This window comes from Myodes glareolus, chromosome 2, assembly GCF_982192425.1.
Source record: "Myodes glareolus chromosome 2, mMyoGla1.1, whole genome shotgun sequence".
Lineage (NCBI taxonomy): Eukaryota > Metazoa > Chordata > Mammalia > Rodentia > Cricetidae > Myodes > Myodes glareolus.
This window is the reverse complement of record NC_142027.1, coordinates 138,042,469-138,066,667: the sequence shown is the minus strand read 5'-3', so window position 1 is coordinate 138,066,667 and position 24,199 is coordinate 138,042,469. Positions and strand designations below refer to the sequence as shown.

Here is a 24,199-nt window from a genome sequence, read left to right as displayed (position 1 = left end):
GAGAGAGGGCAGACAGCCTAAACCCACACAGCCAACAAGGATGGGCTGCTCTTCCCACTTCAGCACCGAACTAAGCAAATCAAAAGAGCAGGGCTTTCAGGAATCCTTCCGAGGGTGGGCTTGAGGCCATATTGGTTTTTTTTTTTAAAAAAAAAAGTCCTTCTAAATCCTCCCCTTTTTACCCTAAAATAAACAAATAAAGAGAGAAATTTGAATTTCAAATCCTAAGACCAAAATGTAAGCTCAGGCTGATCGTCCCTGAGCTGTGTGACCTTGGGCAAGTGTCGCAGCCTCTCTGAATTTGTTTCCTCTATGTCTTGATGAAGTTCTATAGCAATGGTGGCTGGGTAAATTTTTTCTGCTACATACTTATCGTGAAGTACTATGTGGGCGCTAAACACGTGGGGGAGATGAACAGAGCATTATAGCTCCCATCTGTGACCTCAGCACTTGGCCGGTTGGGCAGGACTGCCGTGGATTCTAGACCAGCCGAGGCTACCTGGCAACTACTCGCTGGCCAGGGCTACAGAGCAATACCTCAGCCTGTATTATAAATTTATTCTAAGTGCTCAACCCTCCTCCACATTGGTAAAGGGACAGAATTGGGGGTGGGGTGAATGGGAGGAGATAAATAAGGAGCTTAGTGAGACAGGAACCCTAAGTCCTGAGCTATCCCTCCCTCACAGGGCGCTATGGCTTTTTCTTTCTACCCCCGTGTTTACAAAGCTAAGAGCTAACAAAAGCAGAGCATATTAACAGGCTCCCCTTTTCCCTTGTCCTGCTCAGCGGCGTGTTGTGAGGATTCAGGGCCTGGCTGTGCACACGGGGGTGTCCCACCCAAGCGGGGACCGACCTGCACATCCGAGGGTAGAGTGGGGGAGCAGTAGGAACCAGAGTTCGCAACCGGCTGAGACGCTCGGCCACTCCTATCTGCTGGTTCCCGCTGAAATAAAAAAAACAAAAAAAAACAAAAAAAAAAAAACAAAAAAAAAACAAAAAAAAACCTCCTAGCGGTTCAGGGGCTGCTGGGAAAGGAAGGGTTAAACCACAGAGCCATAAAGCTGACCCTGGGGTGGCCCACTTAGGCGACCATCTGCCAGCAGGCCTGCTGCCATCACAGGCAGACCCTGCCTTCTGCAGGTCCCTCCCCCCCATCCCACACAGCTCACCGGCTCCCAGGCCTAGGCCTCTGTGTCAGCAGCCGGGGCCTCTGGCAACCTCCTTCCGTCCCTCCCCCGCCATCCCAGCAGTCGGCGCTGGCATCTGCTGGGGGTCACCGAAGTTTCCTCACCTTGTGGTCCCATTTGACCCTAGAAAAGGTGATGGTCGCTTCGTCTCAGAGAAGCTCGGTTGCCGGGCCAAGGACCACACTCGTGAGAAAGAGTTCAGACTCCGGAGAGGAAAGGGCACCCAGCTCCACCCCAGCACACACAGCCTGCTTCATACCCCCCGGAAGGCAGAAACTCCCTCGAGATAACTTGAGGAGCCAGAGGAGGGCGAAGCTCCACATCCCATCCCCAAGAGCTAGGACAGCAGCAGCTTGGAAGTTAAGGGATGTTACAAGGACCCCCTGGATCCGGGTTCAAATCTGGGCCCGTCTCCTCTCCGACTTCTGCTCCGTTCACCGCAGATGACCCCATGACTCCCAGCTCTGACCACCGCCCCCCCGCCGAGGTGTGTGGGTGTGGGAGTTGGGGTCGTCCGGACCCCATGACTCCCAGCTCTGACCCCCACCCGAGGTGTGTGGGAGGAGGGTTGGGGGGGGGTCGTCTTTCTTGTCTTCAGCATTTCTTCCTCTGCACCTGCCACCGGTACCGCATGAGATCCCCCACAGACCAGAAGACGGGCGGGCGAGGAAAGAGTTAAGCTGAGGGGCAGATGGAAGAGGATAGACTCCTCCTTGGAAGCGGCCCAAATGTCAGGCCCAGCAGCAGCCCAGGACTGCCAGCCAAAAGGAGGGAGCAGGAGCAGGGAGAGCTCCAGAGCAGATGGGCTAGCCAGGGCACGGGGGACTGAAATGGCCGCCATGACTGTAATATCCCGAATTCCTCTGGTGCGCTGCTGTTTGCAGAGCTCATTCAAATCCATTATCTTATTGGAATCTCATGGCTTCCCTGGACATTCGATGGCTGGCGGCGGTGGGACCCATCTGGCAGGATGAAGCAAGCGAGCTCAGAGAGGTTAAGCATTTTACACAAGGTCACACAGCTCATTGGTTGTGAGAATGCGGAACAAGAGAGTCAGGCCAAATCCCAAGTCAGCCATCCATGCATTTCATGCATTTGGAATCCCATCCTCTTGTGTTGCAATCTGGTGCCCTTAACGGCCGACATCGTGATAAAACAGTCCAGTCACAGCAACACTAATAAAGCCAATGCCTATCGCTCACTTCGTGGTAAACACCCCCGTTGGGGCCTTGTGTGAGGTTGACGTGACCATCAATTCCATGTTCCAGATCAAGCCACCAAGGCGCGCATGATGGCCTTCGCTTGCTGAAGGACACAACTGTAGAACAGAAGGGCCCCATCAACGCTCCTGTATGTAAAATGGGACCTTGGCTCCCGCAGGCCACAGTCTGTCTGTTCCAAGCTCTCTCCATAGGAAAGGATTCTTCCCAGAACCCCTGGCATCCCCACCCCTGAAGGCAGCCAAGGTTTGGAGAGCCCCACAGGCAGCCCCTTATAGGACTTTTATTGTTTATTGTTTATATGTTTACTCCAAACTATGCTTTAATGCACCTGGCAAGGCCGCAATCTGAAGTCCCCGGAACCACAGATGAAATTTTATCTTCTCTAGGGGTCTGTCAGGTGCCCAGGCAACACGGTGGCGGGATGGCGGAGAGGGTGCTTCTCATGTTGCTGAGGAAGAGGGGAATGAACTACAGGGGTAGAATGCGGTCTGGGGAGAATGGGGGGGGGGGTGTTCTCATTTCCAGACATTGCAAGCCATCTCCCTTTCTGCCTTGCCAGCTCCCAGGTTCCTGAAGGAAGCTAAGAACCTTGTAGCGTGAACACAATTCACTTGCGTGTCCTGATTCCCATGGGGGCTGACTTGTGAACAAAACAGGCTTGAACCTGACCAGGCCACAGCTGGAGCCTCTCTGGTTCTGATCTACCTTTTGCCAGAGGGGTGTGCTGGCAGCATCTGTGAGCCACGGGGTGGAAAGCCGGAGGACTCTGATTGGCACAGAGAAATGCAAAGGAAGTCAGGCCTCTCCAGAAGGCACTTCAGTCAGGAGCCCAGGAGCAGCTGCATTCTAAGGGCAAGCGTGGGGAAAGTTTGCCTCTGCGGGGCCCCGACCCTCACATCTGCTCCACAAATGTGTCGGACACAAAGGGGGCCTGCTTAGGAGCACATGTCAGATAAAGCAACGCTCTGTAGGAAGCAGACGACAGCCAGGATCTGGTGGCACAGGCCTCTAATCCCAGTCACGCAGGAGGCGGAGGCAACATGGCCTCAGCATCTCACTACAATGAGGACTTTGGAAAGGGAGGGGAAGCAGGGGCCCCAGAACTCCACTGAGAAATGAATGCAGAAGGGACAGGCTTAAGACAGATTCAAGACCCCTTGGGGAGCTTGGAGGATAAACTTTTCCAGGTTGTTCTCACTTGCTTTCTGCTACCCATGAAGACAACTCCTTTGGTCTTAGCTACGGGGCACCTCATTTTTTAGTGGGTGACCTCCCTTCCAAACCTCCACGAGCCTCCAAAAACTCTCCAAGCAATCCATGAGGGGAAGTAAGTAGGGGAAGAGGAGCTGGGAGATGTCTGTAGCCTTGCCCCTGATTTAGCTGGTGAGCTATCCAACCAGGGGCTTCAACCCTTCCCACAGTGCGTGTGTCTGCACGAACCAAGGGTTAAGGATGCCACAGAGCACAGGGGGAGGAAGAGCTGGGACTCAAGATGTGGTGGAATCAGGAAGTTCAGAGCTAAGTGTCTGTGGGCTGTGATTGGACGGTATCAGTTGTGGGGGCATGGAGGGGAGGAAAACGGCTCAAGGGGATTGGTTTCATTTATTTGTCTGATTCTTGACCACAGTTGTACCTGGAGCCTGTCTGTCTTCCTCCATGTCCTTCCTCCTCGACCCAAGACAAGCAACTCAGTGTCACATGGTGCATATGCAGCCAGGACTGGGACTCAGCCCTCTGCTCGAGTGCCTGTAGCTACGTGGTTTTCAATGGCTAGCATTGACTCTCTGGGCCCCAGTTCTCCGGGCAGTAAGATGAAGACAACGGAAACATGGCTGCCGTAGAGGGCGGCCGTGAGGATGAAGCTGTATCACTGAGTAAACACTCAGTAAATTCCGGGTGTATTACCATTGGTATTCCCATCAGGTTGGCCTCTCACAATAGGAGCAGCTGCTGTGGAAACTGCCCTCCATGGCGAGGGCTGAGATCAACCCAGAACTGAGAGTTGCTCACTCTCACAGGGCCAAAGCATCTGGGGGACGCTGAGTCCCGATTGTGGCTGCTGTAATTCAGAACGGGACGGAGACGGAGGCTGTGTTGTGACAAGGTTTGTCAGCCACCACCCTTTAGTCCCCATGGGACAGATAACTGTGATAAACAGTTCCAGAGGAAGGCAGGTATATTTGGGTTCCCTGTCTCCAAGGGGCTGGTTTTTCAGGAGGATTCCTCTATGTCTGACTCCATCGCTGTGGGCCTGGGGTGAAGCAGAGCCCTAATGAAGAGAAGATCTCATGGAACACAGCTACTCGCCTCATGCTAGCCGGGAAGCCTGGCTTCTTGTGGCCTACTGTCTCTGCCCAGGCTCCATCTGCTAACGGCCTACGACTTTATCGGTGTGTTAACGGAAGGAGGTAGAGCCCTCACCGTCCGATCCAGTCACCACTCAGACACCTCTCAGCTGGCAGCCAAACCAAAGTGAAGGCATGTGAGCCTTAGGAGGGACATTTTTAAACCCCAAACATGACATATGGGAAAGAAAGATCTTACTAGAATAGAGTCATAAATGCTAACGTTACCATCCTTACGTCATTGACTCGCTCAACAAATGTAACATGGACCCTGTCGGTTAGGCTTCCATAGTAGTGGCTGCTCAGTCACTGGCAACTCTAATGCCCAGGCTCAGAATCTCCAAGAATCCAGGGATAAAGATCTTTCTCATAACCCAAGTGCTTTTATTTTTCAACAGTCTCTAATTGTATAGTACATAGCCTGGAACTCTGTATGTAGACCAGGCTGGTCTCAAGCCCACAGAGACCCACCTGCCTCTACTTTCCAAGCTCTGGAGTTAATGGTGTGTATCACCACGTATGAATTCTAGATGCTTCTTGGGGAAAAAAAGAGCTTCTACGCATCTTTACATAATAACCACCGAGCACTGTGACCAACTCCTAACACATTTGTATACGTGCTCCCTGAGCGAGGAACTGATTATGTGGGACACCAATGTTCAAATGTCAGACATAAGACAAGAGGGATACCACCCAAGGATCAAAAACAGCTGGGACGTAAAACAAACAAACAAACAAAAAACCAAAACCAAACAAACAAACAAGCAAACACTTGGAAAAGTGTTTGCTCATAAACATGGTGACCTAAGCTCCATCCCCAAAACCCACATAAAATCAGCCCTGCACTTTAATTCCAACCTGAGGGGGGGGGGGGAAGAGGGAGAGAGGAAGGGGAAGAGAGAGAGAGGAAGGGGAAGACAGAGAGGAAGACAGAGAGTGAGAGAGAGGTGGGGGGAATTATTTTTTGTAGTCATTCAAACACTATGTTGGGTAACTGAACTTGGTGCTTTGTCTATTATTACTCCTGAAATGCTGGATGGAGATTCTAGAAATGCCTTAAGTTTTAAATTGCAAGTCATGTGATGGAGCATGATTCCACCTCACCTAATTCTGTCTGGGACCTGAACCATTCCTCAATTCAGTATATCCAGGTGGTACATGCTACCCTTTCCCCATCAGTCACTTAGAAGCCGCCAACACAACAAACGCTGCACGTCAAGTAACCTTAGTACTCTTGGTACCAAAGAACGAGTAATTGTATGGAGTGCGCAGCCAGGAGGTTCCTCATGGAGACTCAGAATGTTCCTTGGTAGAAAAGGGGTGTTGGGAGATGAGGCTGGGGCTCCACGGCTGGATCACACTCAGCACTGACTTAGGTTATAGTCAGACGGGTCATCCCCATTTCCAGCTGCCTCTTGAGAAAACTCACAGCAAACGTAATTACAGCCCAAAGGCAGGGCTACACATAACAGGATGGTTCATAAGCACAAAATCTATGTTTCGAGGGCAAACACGTTTCCCCTCTTCTTCCTTTTCCTGGAGACGCCTGCTGTGCTTAGAACAGTGGCACCCAGCGATAGCCTCTGCGCTGCTCTAGCAGAGTCAAGTCAGCAGCTCTGGGATCGTTCCTACAAGGCAGTCGCTGAAAACGTGGGATCCACTGCTGTCGGTTATTAATTCATTGAAGACACGTGATTTCTCGGTTCTAGTATTTGGTTTTCTCAGGGGGTCGTTATGCTGAGAGTCAGGAGTGTGGTACTAAACATAAGCAATGGTCCTCTGGTTGCAATACAAGGCCGGCTCCAGCCAGTCCCCTGGCTGTTGCTCACACCTATCTTTAAGGAGAGCCAGCTGGAGAAGACTTTCTCCTGTAAGATGGCCCCAGGTGTGAGGCTGGCTGGGTCTCGGTGTTGCAGTGCAGTCTCTGGTGTGTGCATTGCCAGCCTCATTCCCGGTCTCCAGTCTGCACGGTAGCCTGGGGGAGATGGATGTGTCCTATTCCGTGGCTGATAAAACGAGGCTTGAGGGAGTGAAGCCCCACAGTAGAGGAGCCCTCGCTGCACGGAGCGTCAGATTCCGTGGGCACGGCACAATGTGTCACGTGCCAACGTGCCGCACAAAGCTCAGCCCAGGGCACAGCAGAGAGGCTCCTCCCAAACCCTGACATTATTTTTTAATATTTATTTATTATGTATACAATATTCTGTCTACATGTATGCCTGCAGGCCAGAAGAGGAAACCAGACCTCATTACAGATGGTTGTGAGCCACCATGTGATTGTTGGAAATTGAACTCAGAACCTTTGGAAGAGCAGGCAATGCTTTTAACCTCTGAGCCATCTCTCCACAGCCCCCTGACATTATTTTTTTTTTTAAAAAAAATATGTTTATAAAGGCAGCATTTCATCATACAACCCCAGCTGTCCTGGAACTCTCTGTGTACATTTGAGGCTGGTCTTGAACTCACAGAGTGCCACCTTTCTCTGCCTCTCCGCTGCAGATAAGATAAACCTCCCTTAAGCTTCACACAGGCAGGACACGGCTGGGGAAGGACAGAGCCAGAGAGAAGCAGGTCCTAGAAGTCCGCACGCCCCCACACCTTCTGCACGGTACTCAGGTGATCCAGGTGAGACAAAGCTGGCCCTGTCCAGACTCTAAGTTCCGGGGTCCAGCAGTGGATCTGGCTTCTGCAGCCTCCCAGCACCCTGCTGGCAGAGTACACCAAGCCAGAAATGGCGCCCCGATGCAGGACGTGTCCTCATCGCTTGCCTGAGGCGATTGTGGAATGTGAGCTCTCAGCTTTTAGCTTAGCATCCTGGTACTCAGCAGCGAGCGCCTTGCTCTCCAGACTCTTCACATCCCACCAGAGAATTCAAACAATCTCACCCTGCCTTCCAAGATGGTTTCTCTAGTCTTCTGAATGCTGCCTTGTTTTCAGCTTCTCCGGCACTCCATGACTCAATAAGTACTGTCCGCCCAGCATGTGCCAACCGTTAAGCTAGATGCTTTCCCGGTACGTGCATAGCTAAGGCCTTTGATCTTCTGAACCCCCCACCACAGCCCAGGATGTTGAACACCACACTGTATATATTCACAGTTCTCAGTAAATAGGATTTGGGGAGCACTCATGTCCTGAGCCCTGTGTTGTGATGGGAGTAAGGAGATAAATAAGACACAGCCCTTTGGTCAAATACATACATATACACACTAATTAACATGTTCCACGATGGTTCCTCTATTGACACTTCTATTTCTCAGCCTAATGGTTTATGTATTTAACAGTAATTATCAGAGCTGGTTGGCCACTGACTACCTTCTTTAGCCTCGGGCCAATGGCATCACTTTCTGAGAGACTGTTTGCTCCTCTCCAAAGTGTGATGTGGTAGAGAAAGGGATCCTACTACGTACATAAGATGCTCCATGGTGCCTACGGCACGCATTTTAGGTCTTCAATAGTTAGCAGCTGATAGGAACCTCCAGAAAGCACTCCCTTCTCCAAGGAAAGGAAATGTATATCATGTGCGCCTCAGCCTCCTTATCCCACACCAGTGACAGACATCACCAATGGATCTTAGATACAGCCCCAGAAGCTACCTCAGGACAGCGCTTCTGGCAGACATTATTAGTTGATTGTGGCTGCTAACCATCTGCAGAGTTCTGCTGCTCTGTTGTTAGCCACAGTAACATGTGGTTCGGCAGCCTGGCTTTCACTCTAAGGGACAGACATCTCATTCCTCTCAGAGCGCTCACATTGGGGGTCGGGATAACTGTTCCAGCTGCTGAGTTATGTGAGCCTTAGGCTCAGGTGCATGCATTAAACGCCCATTCAATGTAGGTACCAAACAATGTGCTGCCACAGCACCATTGCATCCATTCTCCTGACCCGCTGATTAACTTGGAGAAGCCAGATAACTGTCCTCTCTCGAGAGATACTGTGAGTCTCAGAGGGCCTGGGGGCTGCTCAGGGGTCACTGCATATGCAGAGGGGTAATGCTCTGAGATATTAGCCTTGGTGGACTTCCTTCTCTCTGTTTTCCCCTACTGTCAGGCCAGGGCTCTACCGTCTCTGCCCAAGGAGACCGTGTCAAGGCTGTAGACAGGAAGGATGTGAGCATGTCTCAGTTTTTGCTTTTCTGCAGCCCTCCCTTGGGGAACGCAACTTAAAGAGAGGCTCAAAGAAACCCAAAAGAAGAAAGATTCCCCTGAACAAAGAGTTTGCTTCTGGGGGGAGAGGGTTGTGGGAGCCAGTCAGGTGCCACGTGGGTAGGAATGATGGACATCACCATGGTAACATGTTTCAACTGATAATCAAAGGCTCGAACTCTACCAGGATTGGCAACCCTGGGCAAATAGAACACCCTCTCTGAACTTGTCTTCAGTGATGCTGAGCGTGAGCATGAGTGTGAGTGTGAGTGTGAGCAAGGGGAAGTGGGTGGTAAACCCATTTTACAGTGTGAGCGTGGAGCTTGGAGGATTTAAGCAAGGCCACACCTTGCAGGGATCAGTATAAAGGCTAAGTCTGGGTGAGAGTGTGACCCCCGAGTATCACCTTCAAGATCCCCAAGGCTCTGTGGGCCTCTTTCTAGAACAGGCTGTCTGGTCCTCCTTATGGATGACTGCCCAGTGCAGGAGGGACCATCAAGATCCTGCCACTTACCCAGCCCCACGAGGTGAGCCTCAACTCAGAACAGGCCCTTCCTCTTTCCCCTGAGCCCTGGAGAGTCACACAGAAGCAGGGTGGCAGGACAGGGAACCTTGAAGGTGACTCTTGGGGCTCCAAACCTTCACCTTAACTGCAGTCCTCATGTTGACCCCTGCAAGGCCATGGCCTTTGTCAAGTCACTTAAATCCTCCACATTCTATAAAATCGGGATGCTGGTGCAGAGGGTTGGGACTGAGATGCAGGAAAATTATCGCGGTAAGTTACCTATCGCAGAGCCTGCTTTATGCACGGGAGAGGCCCACAGTTGCATTGCGTCACTGCTGATTTGTTTGACCTTGCCCAAGTCACCTTGCTGCAGGTCGTGGCCTTGGTTCTGTTTGTGACAGTGGTAACTTCCATTCTGTTTTCTGACGGCTAATTATTTATAAATCTATCTCCCAAACCCAAGTGTGAGCAGCTTCAGAATGCAGGCATTTTATTAATTGTTAGGCTTTGTGCATGATAGGAGATCAATGCCGGGTGAAGGCCCGGGCAAGTAACCGAAAGGCAGATGTGAAATCCCTTGATACAGGTTGAAGGAAAGGACCATGGGAAGTGTTGTGATTTTTTTTTCTGATAGGAATGAAATACATATAGACATGAAAATCTGCAGAGCAAAAATAAACCCAAGCAGAAAGAAAACCTGAGGCCTCTGTGTTTTGACTGCTGTTTAGGTTTTGAGATAGGGTCAACCATCCCTATCTCAGTGTGCCCAGGCTGAACTTGAACTCCCAACTCTCCTCCTTTAGGCTCCCAAGATGGCAGGTGTTCTCCACTATGCCTGGATGTTAAGTTTTCAGGAAGGAATCAGGATTAGAAGATCAAAGCAAATATTCTGAACTGTCCATCAGTTTTTATCATTAATTAAATAGACAAGTAGATCTCAATAAATATTGGTTGCACAGGAAGAAGGATAGATGGGTAGGTGGGTGAAGGACTGAGTATTTAGATGTGTGCATGGGTGTGTGTATGAGTGAGTGGTTGGGTGGGTGAATAGTTGGGTGGATGGATGGATGAATGAATGAATGGTAGATGAATGAATAAATGGTGGATGAATGAATGAGTGGGTAGGTAACGGATGAGTAAGTAAAAAGATGGCTGGATGGGAGTGTGTATGAGTGAATGTATGGGTAGATGAATAGTTGGGTGGATGAATGGATGGATATGTTGATGAATGTATTAGTGGGTTGGTGGGAGAATGGATGGATAGATGGATGGATGGATGGATGGATGGATGGATGGATGGATGGATGGATAGGTGGTTGGGTGGATGGATGAGTGGGTGAGTGGATGGATAGATGGATGCATGGCTGAACACGGATGGGTAGATGAATGGGTGGATGGTTGGGTGAATGGATAGAAAACAGATGGTCTGAAAACAGATGAATGCCTGGAGAATGAATATGTCTACGTACTGGATGAATGAATAAATGAATGAATGAGTAAACGGATAAAGGGTAGGTGGGTGGGAGGACAGGATGCTGGGTGAATAACTAGATGGTGGATAATAATCAATGGATATAAGATGTATCACTGAAGAATGTACAAGAAATGAATGCAGGGCTGGGTTCCGTTCTCAGCAACCATGAGGAATCGTGCGTGTAAAACATGACCATGACTGCCCAATGTCTGTGCCTAGGTGAACTGGGGTAGATGGTGCCTAAGTGAGTTAGCCTGCGGTAGGTGGTCCTGGTCAAAACTTACTTTCCTTGTATTTATTTCTTGAGGAAACTGTGACATTAACGTAACCATCAAACTGACAAGTCCCCAGATAGAAGCACCGGGTGATACCAATGAATGGATACCCTGTTCTTTCCCATGCTCCACTGAGGCACCAAGATGGAGCAGGGTAAGAACGAAGCTTGTCAAAAGCTTCCATGTTTCCATATGGTGCTCCAATTTCATTCCTAGGTCTGATAAGCAGAATAGGTATTCCAGACTGTGTAAGATTCAAACCCTAGCTCTCACGTTACCTAACTGTATAGATTTAGGCCACCTGCCTTCCTCCCTGATCTTCTCATCTACAAAATGTCACGGTATCTGCTACTTCAAAGGGTGACTGGCTGCAGATAAAGTATTTTTCTCAGGGCTGGGCAAACACCAAGCACTCAAAAACTATTCTCAGTAGTTATGATTATGTCGCTTGATGGATTTGCCTTATACTGTGTGACTTGGGCAATGACCATGACTGTCTTTCTCCACCAGGATAGTCAAGCATAGACCTCTTCAGTTCTCAGGCTAAATTTTACCCCGGTCAGGGGTAAAAACCTCATTGTGTCCTATATGCCTCTTTACTCTGTGCCAAAAATCTCTTTGGACATGAACCTGAGTGGCTGCGGGCAACCATGTCTGAAACTCAAGTCCCACCAAGAATCAATACCCATTCCATTCCTGTATTACAGGCCAGACTCCTTGGCTTAGGGATAGCTAAGGACATGCTTGTGGCCACACAGGTTTGACCAGAGCCCTCCCAACTGCACAGGCCCCTCCCCAGGCACTTAATGGGCATTGGTTTGGTGAATGAGAGCTCACGCTCTCTTGTGGTGGGGTGGGCAGAGGGCTGGGGACACAGAACACAAACTATGGGGAGCTATAGCAGGTGGCTCTTCGGACCTAAGTGTGGGTGGCAGACATTAGCTATCTTTAGTAGTAAGTCACCTGAGCCATAGCTGGGATCTCCACGACACCTGGTTCATCCTGAGACCCCAAGAAAACACTAGACACCTCCATCGTCACTGGGGCCCTAGTCTCAGCTCCTGAACTAAAACCACCGCAGGGGGGTTGGTGAATTGATTTATTACATGCCGGCCCTCTCTGGAGGATGAGCAGATGCCCTAATGGTTACAGGGACAGCTTTGGCATACAGACTATTCAGTAGCTGAAGGTGCCTGGACCATTTCTGCCCTGACTCTTGGGTCTACACTAGAGGTATACCCCTTGGGTCCAGGGACTTTGTAACTCAGAGGAATGGGGAAAAAAAACCGATTTGGAACAGAAGATCTGGTGTCTATGTCTATGCCAGAACATTTTAAGACCTCAGTTTCTCTCCCGTGAAATGGGCACGAGATTGCTATTTGCTGCTGCAAAGGCTGAGTGGCGCCCCCAGTGGCGGCCTGCCTCCCAGCAGGATGCGGATGTGCCTGGCTTTGCGGTCTAACTTCAGGCAAACCTTTCCCCAGCTCTGAGCTTCGTTTGTCTATATTTGTAAAAGGGAATCAACCAGCATGCTTCCCTCGATCCCCGGGGACCGCTGAGCTCTGTGGTGTCCTGGGACCGATGTCAAGCGGCATGTCTGTCAGCGGTGGCTCTTCGGTCTCCTTTCCGATGTGTTCCGGAATGCCATGCTTGTTCTGTGTCCCGGTCTTCCTGTCCCTAAACGACCGAGGCCGTGTTCCTGCAGTGTGCCCTCTGGGCTGCGCTCTCGGCTGACTGTGGACTGGTCCGGGTGACAGTGGTGCAGGAAGGGTGGGAGGAAGTGCTAGGATGGTAATGCCTCTCATTGCTGCTCCAGATGCCCTGGTACCTGGCTCCAGCCCACACAGCACCGGCGCTCAGACACCCGCCACATCTCTGGACCTGCCACCTGGCTGCAGGAGGGAGGCCGGGGCAAGGGAACTGGACAAACAAAAGCCCATTGTCTTCTGCTGCTGGAAGCTCTGAAACGTGATGCCCCAAACAGCAGCCTAGCTGCTCACCTGTTCTGCTAGGCACAGTCTGGGGGCAGATGGGCATCTTTCCAGGATCCCCAGGCAAGTCAGTGGGCAGCATATGCCACAGGAGACCCTGAAGGGACAGGAAGGGGGCTAAGGTGGCAATAGAGGGCTGGTGTTTGGTCAACTGACTGTAATAGAGATGCCTGTTCAAACCAGAGACCCTGGCGCCGGACCCAGAACTCACCGAACCTGTTTGTTTGAGACAGAATCTCACTATGTCGCCTCGGCTTACCTAGAGCTCACTATGTAGATGACAGTTGTCTCAGACTCACAGAAACACACCTGTCTCTGCCTTCCCAGTGTCGGGATTAAAGGCATGCGGCACTACACCCCCACTTTCTTCTTTGAAAGGTTTTTACCTTTAATTATGTGCATGTTTGTGTGGTGGGGCTATGCACTTGTGGATGTGCAATGCCTGTGGAGGCCAGAAGAGGGCGCCAGGGCCCCTGAAGCTGGAGCTAAGTGAGGTTGTGAGACGCCCAAAGTAGATGCTGGGAATGGAATGTGGGTCTTCTACAAGAGCAATGCACACTCTTAGCTGCTAAACCATTTCCCTAGCTCGAGGTTTTGCTTTTTCCTCCCTCTTTCTCATGGCATATCTCTTGCAGCAGGAAAATAACGAGACGTCACTATGCACTGTATTTATAAATTACACATGCATTCTGCTGCTACACACTTTCAAAATCGTCCTCAGCCTGAGGACAACTATGGCCCCCTAGCTCTTCAGCGCCACCTTTGTGGTACTGCTGTTCTGTGTACCTCTGTTTCCTTGTCTGCGCTTTCGGTGGCATTCTCCTTGCTCATTCCTCATACGTTTAATTCCTGTAATAAATTTTAGGATCCCACAAAGACTGGGAAAGATGTCATACTTGGCCTCTGTGGTTCAAATAGTTCTCCCCTGAATTCCATAGAGGAACCTTGCCCCTTCTGAATATTGGTGATTGTGCTGATCAGCTTGGCGTCTTTGTAACAAACACCTGAGTTAATCAAACTCACAGAAGGACTCAGTTTTTTCTTTTTACCACGTGGATCCCAGGGATTGAACTCAGGCCATCAGCCGTGGCTGAAAGTGTCTTTACCCCCACTACGTCATCTCCCTGGCCACGCCTCTCTTCCCACAGGCCTGCAGCTGTCATCCAGACTGCCAGCTCTCTAGCTAAGTTCAAGTTTTAATGAAGTCAGTGAACAGGGACCCATTGGTGGGTGTTGCTGCTCTGTGAAGCTGCCGGCAGGATCTGAGCTCCGAGAATCCACCAACTAAGGGATTCCCTGCCTGCGACACATTTGTGTCCAGGGGACCTTACTACCTGCTGTGAGCAGACACCCTGTGGGCGTGAATTCCTTAGTAACTGCTTTAGACTTCAGCACGTTTCAGTAGTTGCGTTGGCTTTGTTTCTATGGCATCCCAATTTGAAATTTTTGTTTCATGGAATTCCACATAGAGGCTGTAGCATGTGAAAACTCCCCCTGCAATATTTCAAGGGGAAGAAGAAAAGGAGGAGGAGGAGGAGGGTGGGGAGAAGGGAGAGGAGAGAGAGAGAGAGAGAGAGAGAGAGAGAGAGAGAGAGAGAGAGAGAGAGAGAGAGCTTGGAGACTGCTTCTAACTGCAGAGAACAACCCAGGTGTTTACACACCAGGCTATGAGAGACAGATGAGAGTCATCCCCTGACACCATGGGAACAAAATTTACCACTACGAGACTATGAGAGTCAGGTCAAAAAAGCATCCTTCTCAGTTTCCTGACATAGTCAGAGAGCCTGGAAATGTCCCTGCTTCACTTTAAGACAGGAAGGAGCGGCACTGTTCAGAGTCACCACTGGCTGCACTGGAGTTGGGACAGGAGCGGTTTGGGATGGAGACCTGGGTTGCCAGGACTGACATCTCCCTGGGTGTGGGAGAACAGGAGCTGAGCCCCTGGGGACTGTTTAGCAGGCTCACAAGATTCCCTTGGTCTAACTCCTGTTGGGAGTCTCAGGAGGCATCTTCTAGAGCGGGGACTTCCTTCTCTCCCTCTATTGCTCTTCAAATGTCCTATGCTTCCACCCCAGGACCTGTCCATCCCTGTTCCCTCCAACTCAAATACTTTGTCCCCAGCTGTCCTCACAGCCTGCTCCTTCTCATCCAGATTCTCAAAAAAGAGGCTCCTCCCCTCACCCTCCACCCTTTCTTCTCTTTCTTACAGGGCTGACGGTCACCTGACCCTGACGGTCACCTGACCATATATTTATCTATTGATTTGGTGCTCATTCCCTGTCTTTTTTCTTCTTCCATAAGAGCAGGGACTTCTGCTGCTCAGTTGTTACCGCACCTACTGTGCAGTATCGCAACACAACTGGTGAAGGCGTGAATGAGTGAGGAATACAATCGAGTGCCACAGCCCAATGCAGCTGCTCTTGCTTTGCGCATTCCTTCCCCTGTTGGCAATGCCACCCTTGATGTCTGTGGGTTCTCTGCCACCCCCCTCCAGCATCACTGCTTGTCTGAAGAACACAGAATGCATTTATATTAGCTATCTAGACCATGAAAGACAAGAAACCTAATGGTCCATACCAGAGACAGTGCCCTTGAGCCAGTGGCAGGGGAGTTGGGGATTTTGCATTACGGGGACTGTTTCTTTCCGGTGCCCCCTACAGGTAATGGCATGCCCCCCCGACAGGTGATTCTGTGCCCCCCACAGATGACACACATTCTAGATGGCTTTGCCAGCTTTTACTCTTAAAAGAAAAAAAAATGGCCTTTGAGACCCTCCTGAGCACAAAGACCCCATTCTTCCCCCTCATCACGTCTCACTGGTAGATTAATTAATGAGAAAATGAAGTCATATCCGTTTCACAAGTCAGATACCTAAGGAGAGCTGTGGACATGAGCAAGTGTCCTGTGTTGTGCTGGGATCTCCCCCTTCTCTGTTGGAACCAGATTCCTGTACCTTCATGTCCCCCCATCGGAGTACAGAATCCCAACCACCTGGAGTCCTGCATTTCCCTTTCCGAAAACGTGATACCCTTAAAGAGAGAGACCACATTTTATTCAGTTTTTCCTCCATAATGGGCCCAGCTTGAAGGAATAATAAAAGCTGTGATTTATTATTGATAACAAGAACCAACACGGAATAAGTCCTTACCTCTTGCCAGGCAGTGCTATCCATAAAATGAGCTCATCTGGTTCCCCCAATGGTTCTTTGAAGTGGTTGCTATTATTAGCCCATTTTATGGATGAGGAAATCAAGATTGAGGTCGAGTCATTTGCTGGAATTCTCTTAGCCAGCAAGTGCATGTAGGCAGAAAGGAGAACCACTGGTTTGGCTTCTTTGCCTGGCAGATTCTGCACACTGCTCTGCAGAGCTCAGCCCCTCTGGAGAACTGCAAAGCCATGTGCAGAACTGAACAGAGGGGCTCGATGGGACCATGTCAGGCCATCCCAGTGCTGTGGAAGCAGGGACAGGCAACTCTGCAGGCATACTGGCTAGCCTCCATCTGATGGGGCAAGGTCCAGACGGGGAGAGACTTGGTTTCAAAAAAAAAAGAAAGAAAAAGAAAGGAAGGAAGGAAGGAAGGAAGGAAGGGTGAAAGGCAAGGCAAATGGTAGACAGTGCCTCAATAATAATACCCAGCATTGTCCTCTGACTTCTATGCGCACATACATATACACGTGTGTGCACACACCTGAACACACACATGCACACACATACATGCATAAACACACAAACACCCAAACACAGAGAGACACACAAACACACAGCCACAGACACAGCCAAACACACCACACACACACACACACGGTAGGGACAGGCACAGGCAGGCACTTGCTTGCACACACATGCACACACGCACTTGTGCGCATGCACACAGCCCCCCAGAGTACTGACATAAAGGAGAGCAATGTCAGGGAGTCTGGGCACCCCATTACCATCATCTCATGCCTCAGCAGAGTCTTCGGAACAAGTCACTGAAGAACTCTTCCTAAGTCCCAGCCAATTCTACCATGCAGGAAGACGGATCCAGCTTTCCAGAAAGTAGGGAAAAGCTTTTAATTTATTGTGATTCTGTACCATGCCTGATGTATTTGTGAAGCCTAAGGTCCTTGAATGGGGCCTCTTCCTTCTTAAAGAAATTCGGGTTTGGGGAATGCCGGAGAACTACAAGGCTGATGGCATCCAATCTAAACTGCCGACCTCTACTGGATAGCGTGCCTGCTCCTTGCAACGGACAGACATCTTTATCTGGGGAGCCTCACCCTGACACCAAGGAGAGTTTGTTTGCAGCATGTGTCCTTCAGTCGCATTGATTAGAACCCTCAGAGTGTCAGATAGAGGTGGGGCTGGGAGAGAGTTCCGCTTCCCCCAGGTTGGAGCCTTGCATATGTCTATCAACCCACCCAACACCCCTTGACCATCTCCACCCCATGCGTCTTCAAAGCTGCCACATCTGCCAAGCAAACACAGAAGGAATGTCACAAGGGGTCTCTCCACTACTCATCCCTGTGTGCCGTTCAACACATTCCAGTCTTTCAGAGGGGGAAACGTTTGACCCCAGCAACATCACTCCCTTCCCCCCGAGGAGCATGTATTCATGGCCAGGCAAGCGCTTTCTGTGACCCTCAGAACACTGGCTCTTAACCACGGTTGTCCGAAAAGCATCATCCAAATGCCCCTCACACCGATCCCACGTGGAGTCAGCACAAATGTGTTAACCGATTGTTTGGCACCAAGAGGAGTCTCAAATTAAATGGTTCAAAGGCTTTTTTTTTTCTTGCTTTACAGTTTGGCCATCTTTCCCCTCATGCAGTAAAACCTCCAACAGTTTGGAATTTATGAAGCCTTTGGACAAGGACTGGGCTCCAGTCTGGAGTATTCTGCACAAAAAGGATTTTTGAAGAAAATTAATAGCTTGCCAAACAAATAGCAAAGGGAATGCACGCTCTATTTAAGAGGGGGCTGCTGCTCTAGCCCTTAACAAACACTCACGCATCCGCAAACAATTCATATGCTAATTCCTAATGATTTTTACATGTTCATTAAGTCCCCAGCTACGGCTATTTATCGATATGATTATTATGGTTCGAGTTACTTTAAAAGCGAGGTTTTCGCTGACCAGGAACTTTTTAGGTACAAACTTTCTGAGGCTGAGCTAGATTGACAGAGGAATGAAGGGAACGTGACTCTCCTTTGTGGAGGTAAGAGAGGGGTCTAGTGTATGTCCTTGATCTTACTGATTCCTGGGGAGGGGTGTTCCTGCCAGGTGCTGTCCGGTGAGTTATGACTGTGCTAAACCTTATTCTGGGTTTCTTAGGATCATCCCTGTTAGAATTTCCATTCTAAACAGCTGTTCTCATTCCTGCCTCCCTCCCTTTCTCCCTCTCTCCTCCTCCCTTCCCCCCTCTTCCTTTCCCTCTGTTCTGCTCAGCTTCAGATATCAACTTGACACATCCCAGAGCCACCTAGAAAGAGGTGGGCTCAGTTCAGGAACTGCCACCATCAGACTGGCCTGTGGGCAAGCCCTGTGGGGACATTTTCTTGATGAATGATTGCTAAGGAAGGGCCCGGACCACCAGGGGTGGTGCCATCTCCCAGGCAGGTGATCTTGGGCTGTATAAAAGAGCAAGCTGAGCAAGCCAGGAGGAGCAAGTCAGCGAGGAGCACTCCTCCACGGCCTCTGCATCAGCTCCCATCTCCAGGATCCTGCACTGAGTTCCTGTCCTGACTTCCCTCAGTGATGGAGTGTGACTTGGGGGTGTAAGTAAAAACACACCCTTTCCTCCAGTGTCACACACGGCCAGTGTTTTATAACAGCGGCAGAGGAGCAAACTCCAGCCTCCCTTCCCTCTTTTCCCCTCTTGGTTTCTTTCTTGCTTTTTCTTCCTTCCTCCCTACCCCCTCTTCCAGGGTCTTTCCACGCCATCCAGGCTGATGGTGAACTCACAATCAGCCTGCTTCAGTGACCTGAGTGTGGCATTCCAGGTGGCCGGAGGCTACTCTATAAGGTGTTTGTAGATCAGTTCAGAATCCAGATTTCACTGTGCCCCACCCCCAACTCAACAACCAGAGAAGAAAAGAGTTACCTTCCATGCTGGTTCATCTCTGTTGTCAATTATATGAGAGTTAGAACCCCCGGGAGGGAGGTGGGCCCTGGACATGCCCATGGGAAACAATCTTGATTAGGATCATGAAAGCGGGGAAACCACCACGCTGGGTGACACCGTTCCTTAGGTTGGGGAGGTAGAAGGAAATGGCCGACGCTGAGTGCTATCACACCGTTCCTTCGGTTGGGGAGGTAGAAGGAAATGGCAGGCGCTGAGTGCTATCACACTGTTCCTGGCTACGGATTCCATGTGACCAGTGGCCTCAAGCTCCCCCTGACTGAGTTCCTCACCATGTTGTTCTATACCCCTGAACTATGAGCTGAAACCAACTCTTTGCCCCATGAGTTGCTTTGGAGGTATTTAATCACAGAAACAGGGAGAACAACCCAGCCACTCACATGGCAGGGGAACTATGGGTCCGCCCTGCTTGGCCCCGTGTATTAATCTCATCTCAATTTTGTAGCCTGTCCAGAGCAGAACTTTCAAAATGTCAACTTTTAGCATTAGTTGAGGGAGAGATGAAACAGATCTGGAGACTTTGTACTTCCTTTTAGCCACTCTGAGCTCCCTTACAGGACAAAGGTCTATTGATCAAACACTCTATGCCACACACATGGCAGAGTTTCACCTGGCTCCGTCCTCATGGGGGCTGAGGTAGTGATAGGTACAGATTCTGTTTTCAAGCTGACGTGTTCAGTGAGGTGAAGGTTCTGGTTCAGGAAACAAACAGTCCAGGACAGGACCCCAGGTTCTCTGACGCTCACATCAGCACGTAAGCCGGCCACTATGGTATCTGGCATCCCACTGGGCTCTGCCATCCTGACATCTGAGGCAGACATCTGCCTGAAACTTGATGCAAGAGAAAACTCTTGCCTCATCAAGAATGGCTCACACAGGGATGGGGCGGGGGAGAAGGGAGGGGCCAAGGAGCGGGTCTGCTTATAACGCAATTGTCCATCATAAGCATGTTGCTGTGAAATCAACAACTTAAAATGCATACCCTAGTACTGGTATTAAATTATCTTCAGCCATAGACTTACGATATCCTGGAGAGGCTCATCCAGGGGAGGGACCCTCATCTATAATCAAATATTAAGTGTGTAACCAACAGGACTGGCTGATTGGCTGGTGGTTCGCCCACAGCTCCCCCATCTTCCCACAGGCATGGATTGTGCCAATCCTCTGACTGAGCTGGGCTTGGCTCAAGCAACTAAACATTTCTGATGAGAACAAGTCCGCAGCTTGTCTCAGAGAGTCGCCAAGGCTCCGCGGAAGCTATGCAGGATCTCTCTCCCTTTTCTTTCCAGGAGCTCGGCTTTAGAAATGTGACATTTCTACCCTCCGGTGACACAGAACGCTGGAAGGGAATGGGAGCTGACCATGGCTGCTGTGTGCAGCTGATACGGTGAGCAGGGGAATGATTCGGTCTTACAGTTAGTCCGTCGGAACAAGACTAAGCCAGGCCTTTCTGGGGACTTGGATATAAATGTTCCTTGCAATCTCCACCCAGGATTAGATATCACATCTACAGACCAGAATGTGTTCTATAGAGAGGAACCACCAATCACAGAAGCATTCTTGTATACTATCAATCAAGAGCTTATAGAACTCTGACATAAACTTCAAGGGTGTTGACCAGGGAGGTAGAAACCCAGGACGTTAAAACACATCAAGGGTGAGAAAATACTGAGGGTGTACGGAACTCTTGCAAAAGTCACACAGCAGTGAAATTAAAATGAATAAACGCTGGAGGGCTAGGGTGTCTCTCAGTCAGTTCATAGGATCAAAGCTTTTGGCAAGAAAATGGTATGTAGGTAGTCAGACAGACAGTCAGACAATAGACAGAAAGGCAGATCCCAAGTGTGGTAATAGTAGGGTCACTTTCCTAAATTAAAACATCATTGAGAACCTGCTTTCCTCCCCCAGTGCAGCACAAAAACAGACAGAAGACTCTGTGGACCAAATACTTCTGTCCCCAGACAAATTCCCCTTGGCTCCACCAGCAAGGCCATTTTCTCTGACCAGGGCGGCACTGATGTGCCGGGAGTGGAAGCGAGAAGGTGAAGCCGGTGGCAGAAGACCAGGAAGATAAAAGCGCTGACGTCAAACTCTCTACAAAGAACCTCTGAACAAGCAGACGCACACCCGCTTTAATGACATTTGGTGTCACCACCACCTCTCCAGCCCCATCAGTGTGGGCTTCCCCCTCTCCTGAGCATAAGCTGGCCTCTGCTCAAGGCGCTACATTCTGCTGGCCCTTCCTGCTTCCTCTCCACACATTCCCCACATAGGATGCTCCGTTTGTCTAAAGACCTGTCTGAGCTTCAGTCGGAACAAAGAAAAGTTCCTGGGTGTGGGTTTGCTCCTTCCAGGTATTTTTCTCCAGTCAACCTTCATCGACCCACACTTGCTGGAAAGTTCAGACGTAGTTGCTGCTAGGCCAGGCATTCTGTCAGGGTCTCTTTCCCAGACATGTTTTCAATCTATCCCCTAATACAGCCTGCCAGTGTTAATCAAGCCTGCGAGTGGTCCCCTAGATCCGCTTCTTCCCTTTAACTCTCAGAACCGCTCAGCCAGTAGCACCAAGAGATGAGTTTTCATACAGGCTTGATTTTCCCTGACAGAGGGCACAGCCTTCGTCTCAAGCTTCTCTAAATCTAACGATCTAAGAAAACATTGGGTTTTTCTCTGCCATGGAAGGCTTCTGTGTCCCCACCCTCACCCCTCGCCACCTCCTCTTTACCCTGCATCCTGTTCTCTTTTTCTTCTGCCTTTTATTCCTTCCCTTATTCTCCCCTCTGGTCATTTTTTTTTTAAACCTCCACCCCAGAACCACAACTCATTCCAAAGTTCGAAGCCGCCAGATTCTTTAAAAATAAAATAAAATAAAACTTCCACGATTACCTTCATGCTGACTTTGAGCTCTGAGACTTGGTTTTGGATACTGGAGGGGGAAAAAAAAATTCAACCCCAGCAGCAGCCTCAGCTAAGCATGGAGGAGGGTGCTGTCTGGAGTGTATTTGAAGGAACAGCATATGGACTTTTGTCAAAACCTCAGAGCCCACGAGTTTCTGAGCTTGGGTTAGAATACCCTCTCTGAACACTGTCTGAGCTGAGTTCATACTTTGTACAGTATCCCCCCAGAACCTCAGATCCACCACTGTCTTGCCCCCCTGACCTATGAGCTTGGCAATAGCTGAAAAAGTTTTCAGGCAAGTGCATACCCGAGTCACACCGCCCACCCTAAGACAGCAAAGGGAGGTGTGGAGTCTGTGGGAGTGTTGTTCCCCGCCAAAGAATTCCTGTCCCTTTTCAACAGCCTCCTCCTCACCCAGGCGAATATTTCCCATGTTCCAGCGTGAGATACCGGGTATGACGGACATAGTCCAGGCACCCTGACCCAGCTGCCTAAGTCCACCTGTCAAGATTCTGGGGCGCAGGCAAGAAAAAGGGGAACTTTCCAGCGTCCACAACTCACGAACGAGGTCATTACCTTGGTAGTGGCTTGCGGGCTGTGATACTGGCAACGATGATGCTCTCGGGACGCGGAGTGGCCACTGCTTTGAAGGTCCCTTTCCAGAACTTCTCAAACAGCTGCTTCTCGCCCTGCTGCAGGCTCGCCATCCTGAAAACCCAAGGAGTCCGGGCGACCGGGGCGCTGTCCGAAGTGCTGAAACGTGGATTCCAAACCCGATGACACGCCCTTGGTTCCGGGGCGCTGTCCGCGTGAAACCCCCAAAGGGTGGGGTGGGGGAGAGATCAGAGTTCTGGGCGGGGGATGGGATTGAATGGGACGACTCAGCCTGGCTGGCAGCGAAGATTGAAGGTGGTCCCCCGGCTGGGTTCACCTCCCGCCTTGGCTCTGAACTGCGCTGGGAGCCGGCTGAGCTCCGCGTCCTTAGCAAAGCAAAGCTGGGCCGGCTTTCTCTACCGCGCAAGGAACAGAGAGGAGGCGACCGGGGCGTCTGCCGTGCGTGCGCGTGTGAGCTCCAGTGCGCCCGGGTTTTGTCTCTTGCACAATGTGACGTTGGAAGAGGAGGCTGGTCGCGCGAGCTGTACTTTCCTCCCTCCCCTTCTCGGTCTCCTCCTTCCCCAGCAACCCCTCCTTCGGTGGCTCAGCCTCCCGCCGCCATCTGCATAACAAAGGCCCGCAGGTCTGGGGAGGAGAAAGGGCGGGGTGTGCGCTTGTCTCCAAGGCCCGGTGGCCAGAGTTGCTGTTCCGACCCCTCTGAGAAGAAACCCCAGCACTCGGAATATAACCGAGCTGGAGATCCTCCGTCCCAGACCTCACCCCTCCTCCATCATCGCAGGCCTTCCCCTCAACCCTTGCATGCGCACTCACAGCGCTGAGCCACCTCCCTGTCCCTTTGCAAGACTTGGAGCACATCTTCTGTTGAGTGAGCTAGTAAAAACAGCCCCACCTACCCGCCCACGCCAACCTGCCTGCACCATCCCCACCTCTGGGAAGGACTGCTGAGCTCTGCAAAGTGGAGGTGCCCCTACTTTATCCTTTTTATGCCTGGGGGCCGTGGGCTCCCCCGTCCCCCATCCAGAAAATGCCATTTGATGGACAATCCGTCGCCAGCACGGCTTCTCGCCATCTGCCGAGCCGGCCCCCACCCGCAGAGGGGCACAGCGTCACATCTGTGCCTGCGGCGCTGTAAAGGATATCTCTTTTGTGCCTTGCAGCCGGCCTGCCTCGCGTCCCCGCTGCCAAAGCCCGCACCCCTCCCCCACCCTTTTTCCCCACCCCTGAGAACCCAGAGCTTGTGAGTGAAGCGGCAGTCCGATTTGGCAAAGAAAGCACTCGGGTGGAGGTGGGGAGGGGGGTGTTTGAGGATTACAAGGAGTTAGTAACTTTTGGGGTTTTCCTCCTTCTGCCTCCTCACTCCCCCCAATCCCAATCAATTCTGAGCTCAGAATCTCAGACTCCAGAAACGCAGGATATAGAC

General features: G+C 50.7%; 1 protein-coding gene across 1 annotated transcript in view; it reads right to left on the bottom strand.

The window, feature by feature from the left end:
- Srrm4 (serine/arginine repetitive matrix 4) overlaps window positions 1-23,922 on the bottom strand; it is a 152,742-nt gene extending 128,820 nt beyond the window's left edge. Inside the window, exon 1 of the mRNA XM_087903773.1 lies at window positions 22,741-23,922. Coding sequence (XP_087759899.1) covers window positions 22,741-22,871 — 131 coding nt within the window. The 5' untranslated portion in view covers window positions 22,872-23,922. The remainder of the gene's footprint in view (window positions 1-22,740) is intronic.
- Between the last annotated feature and the right edge of the window lie 277 nt (window positions 23,923-24,199).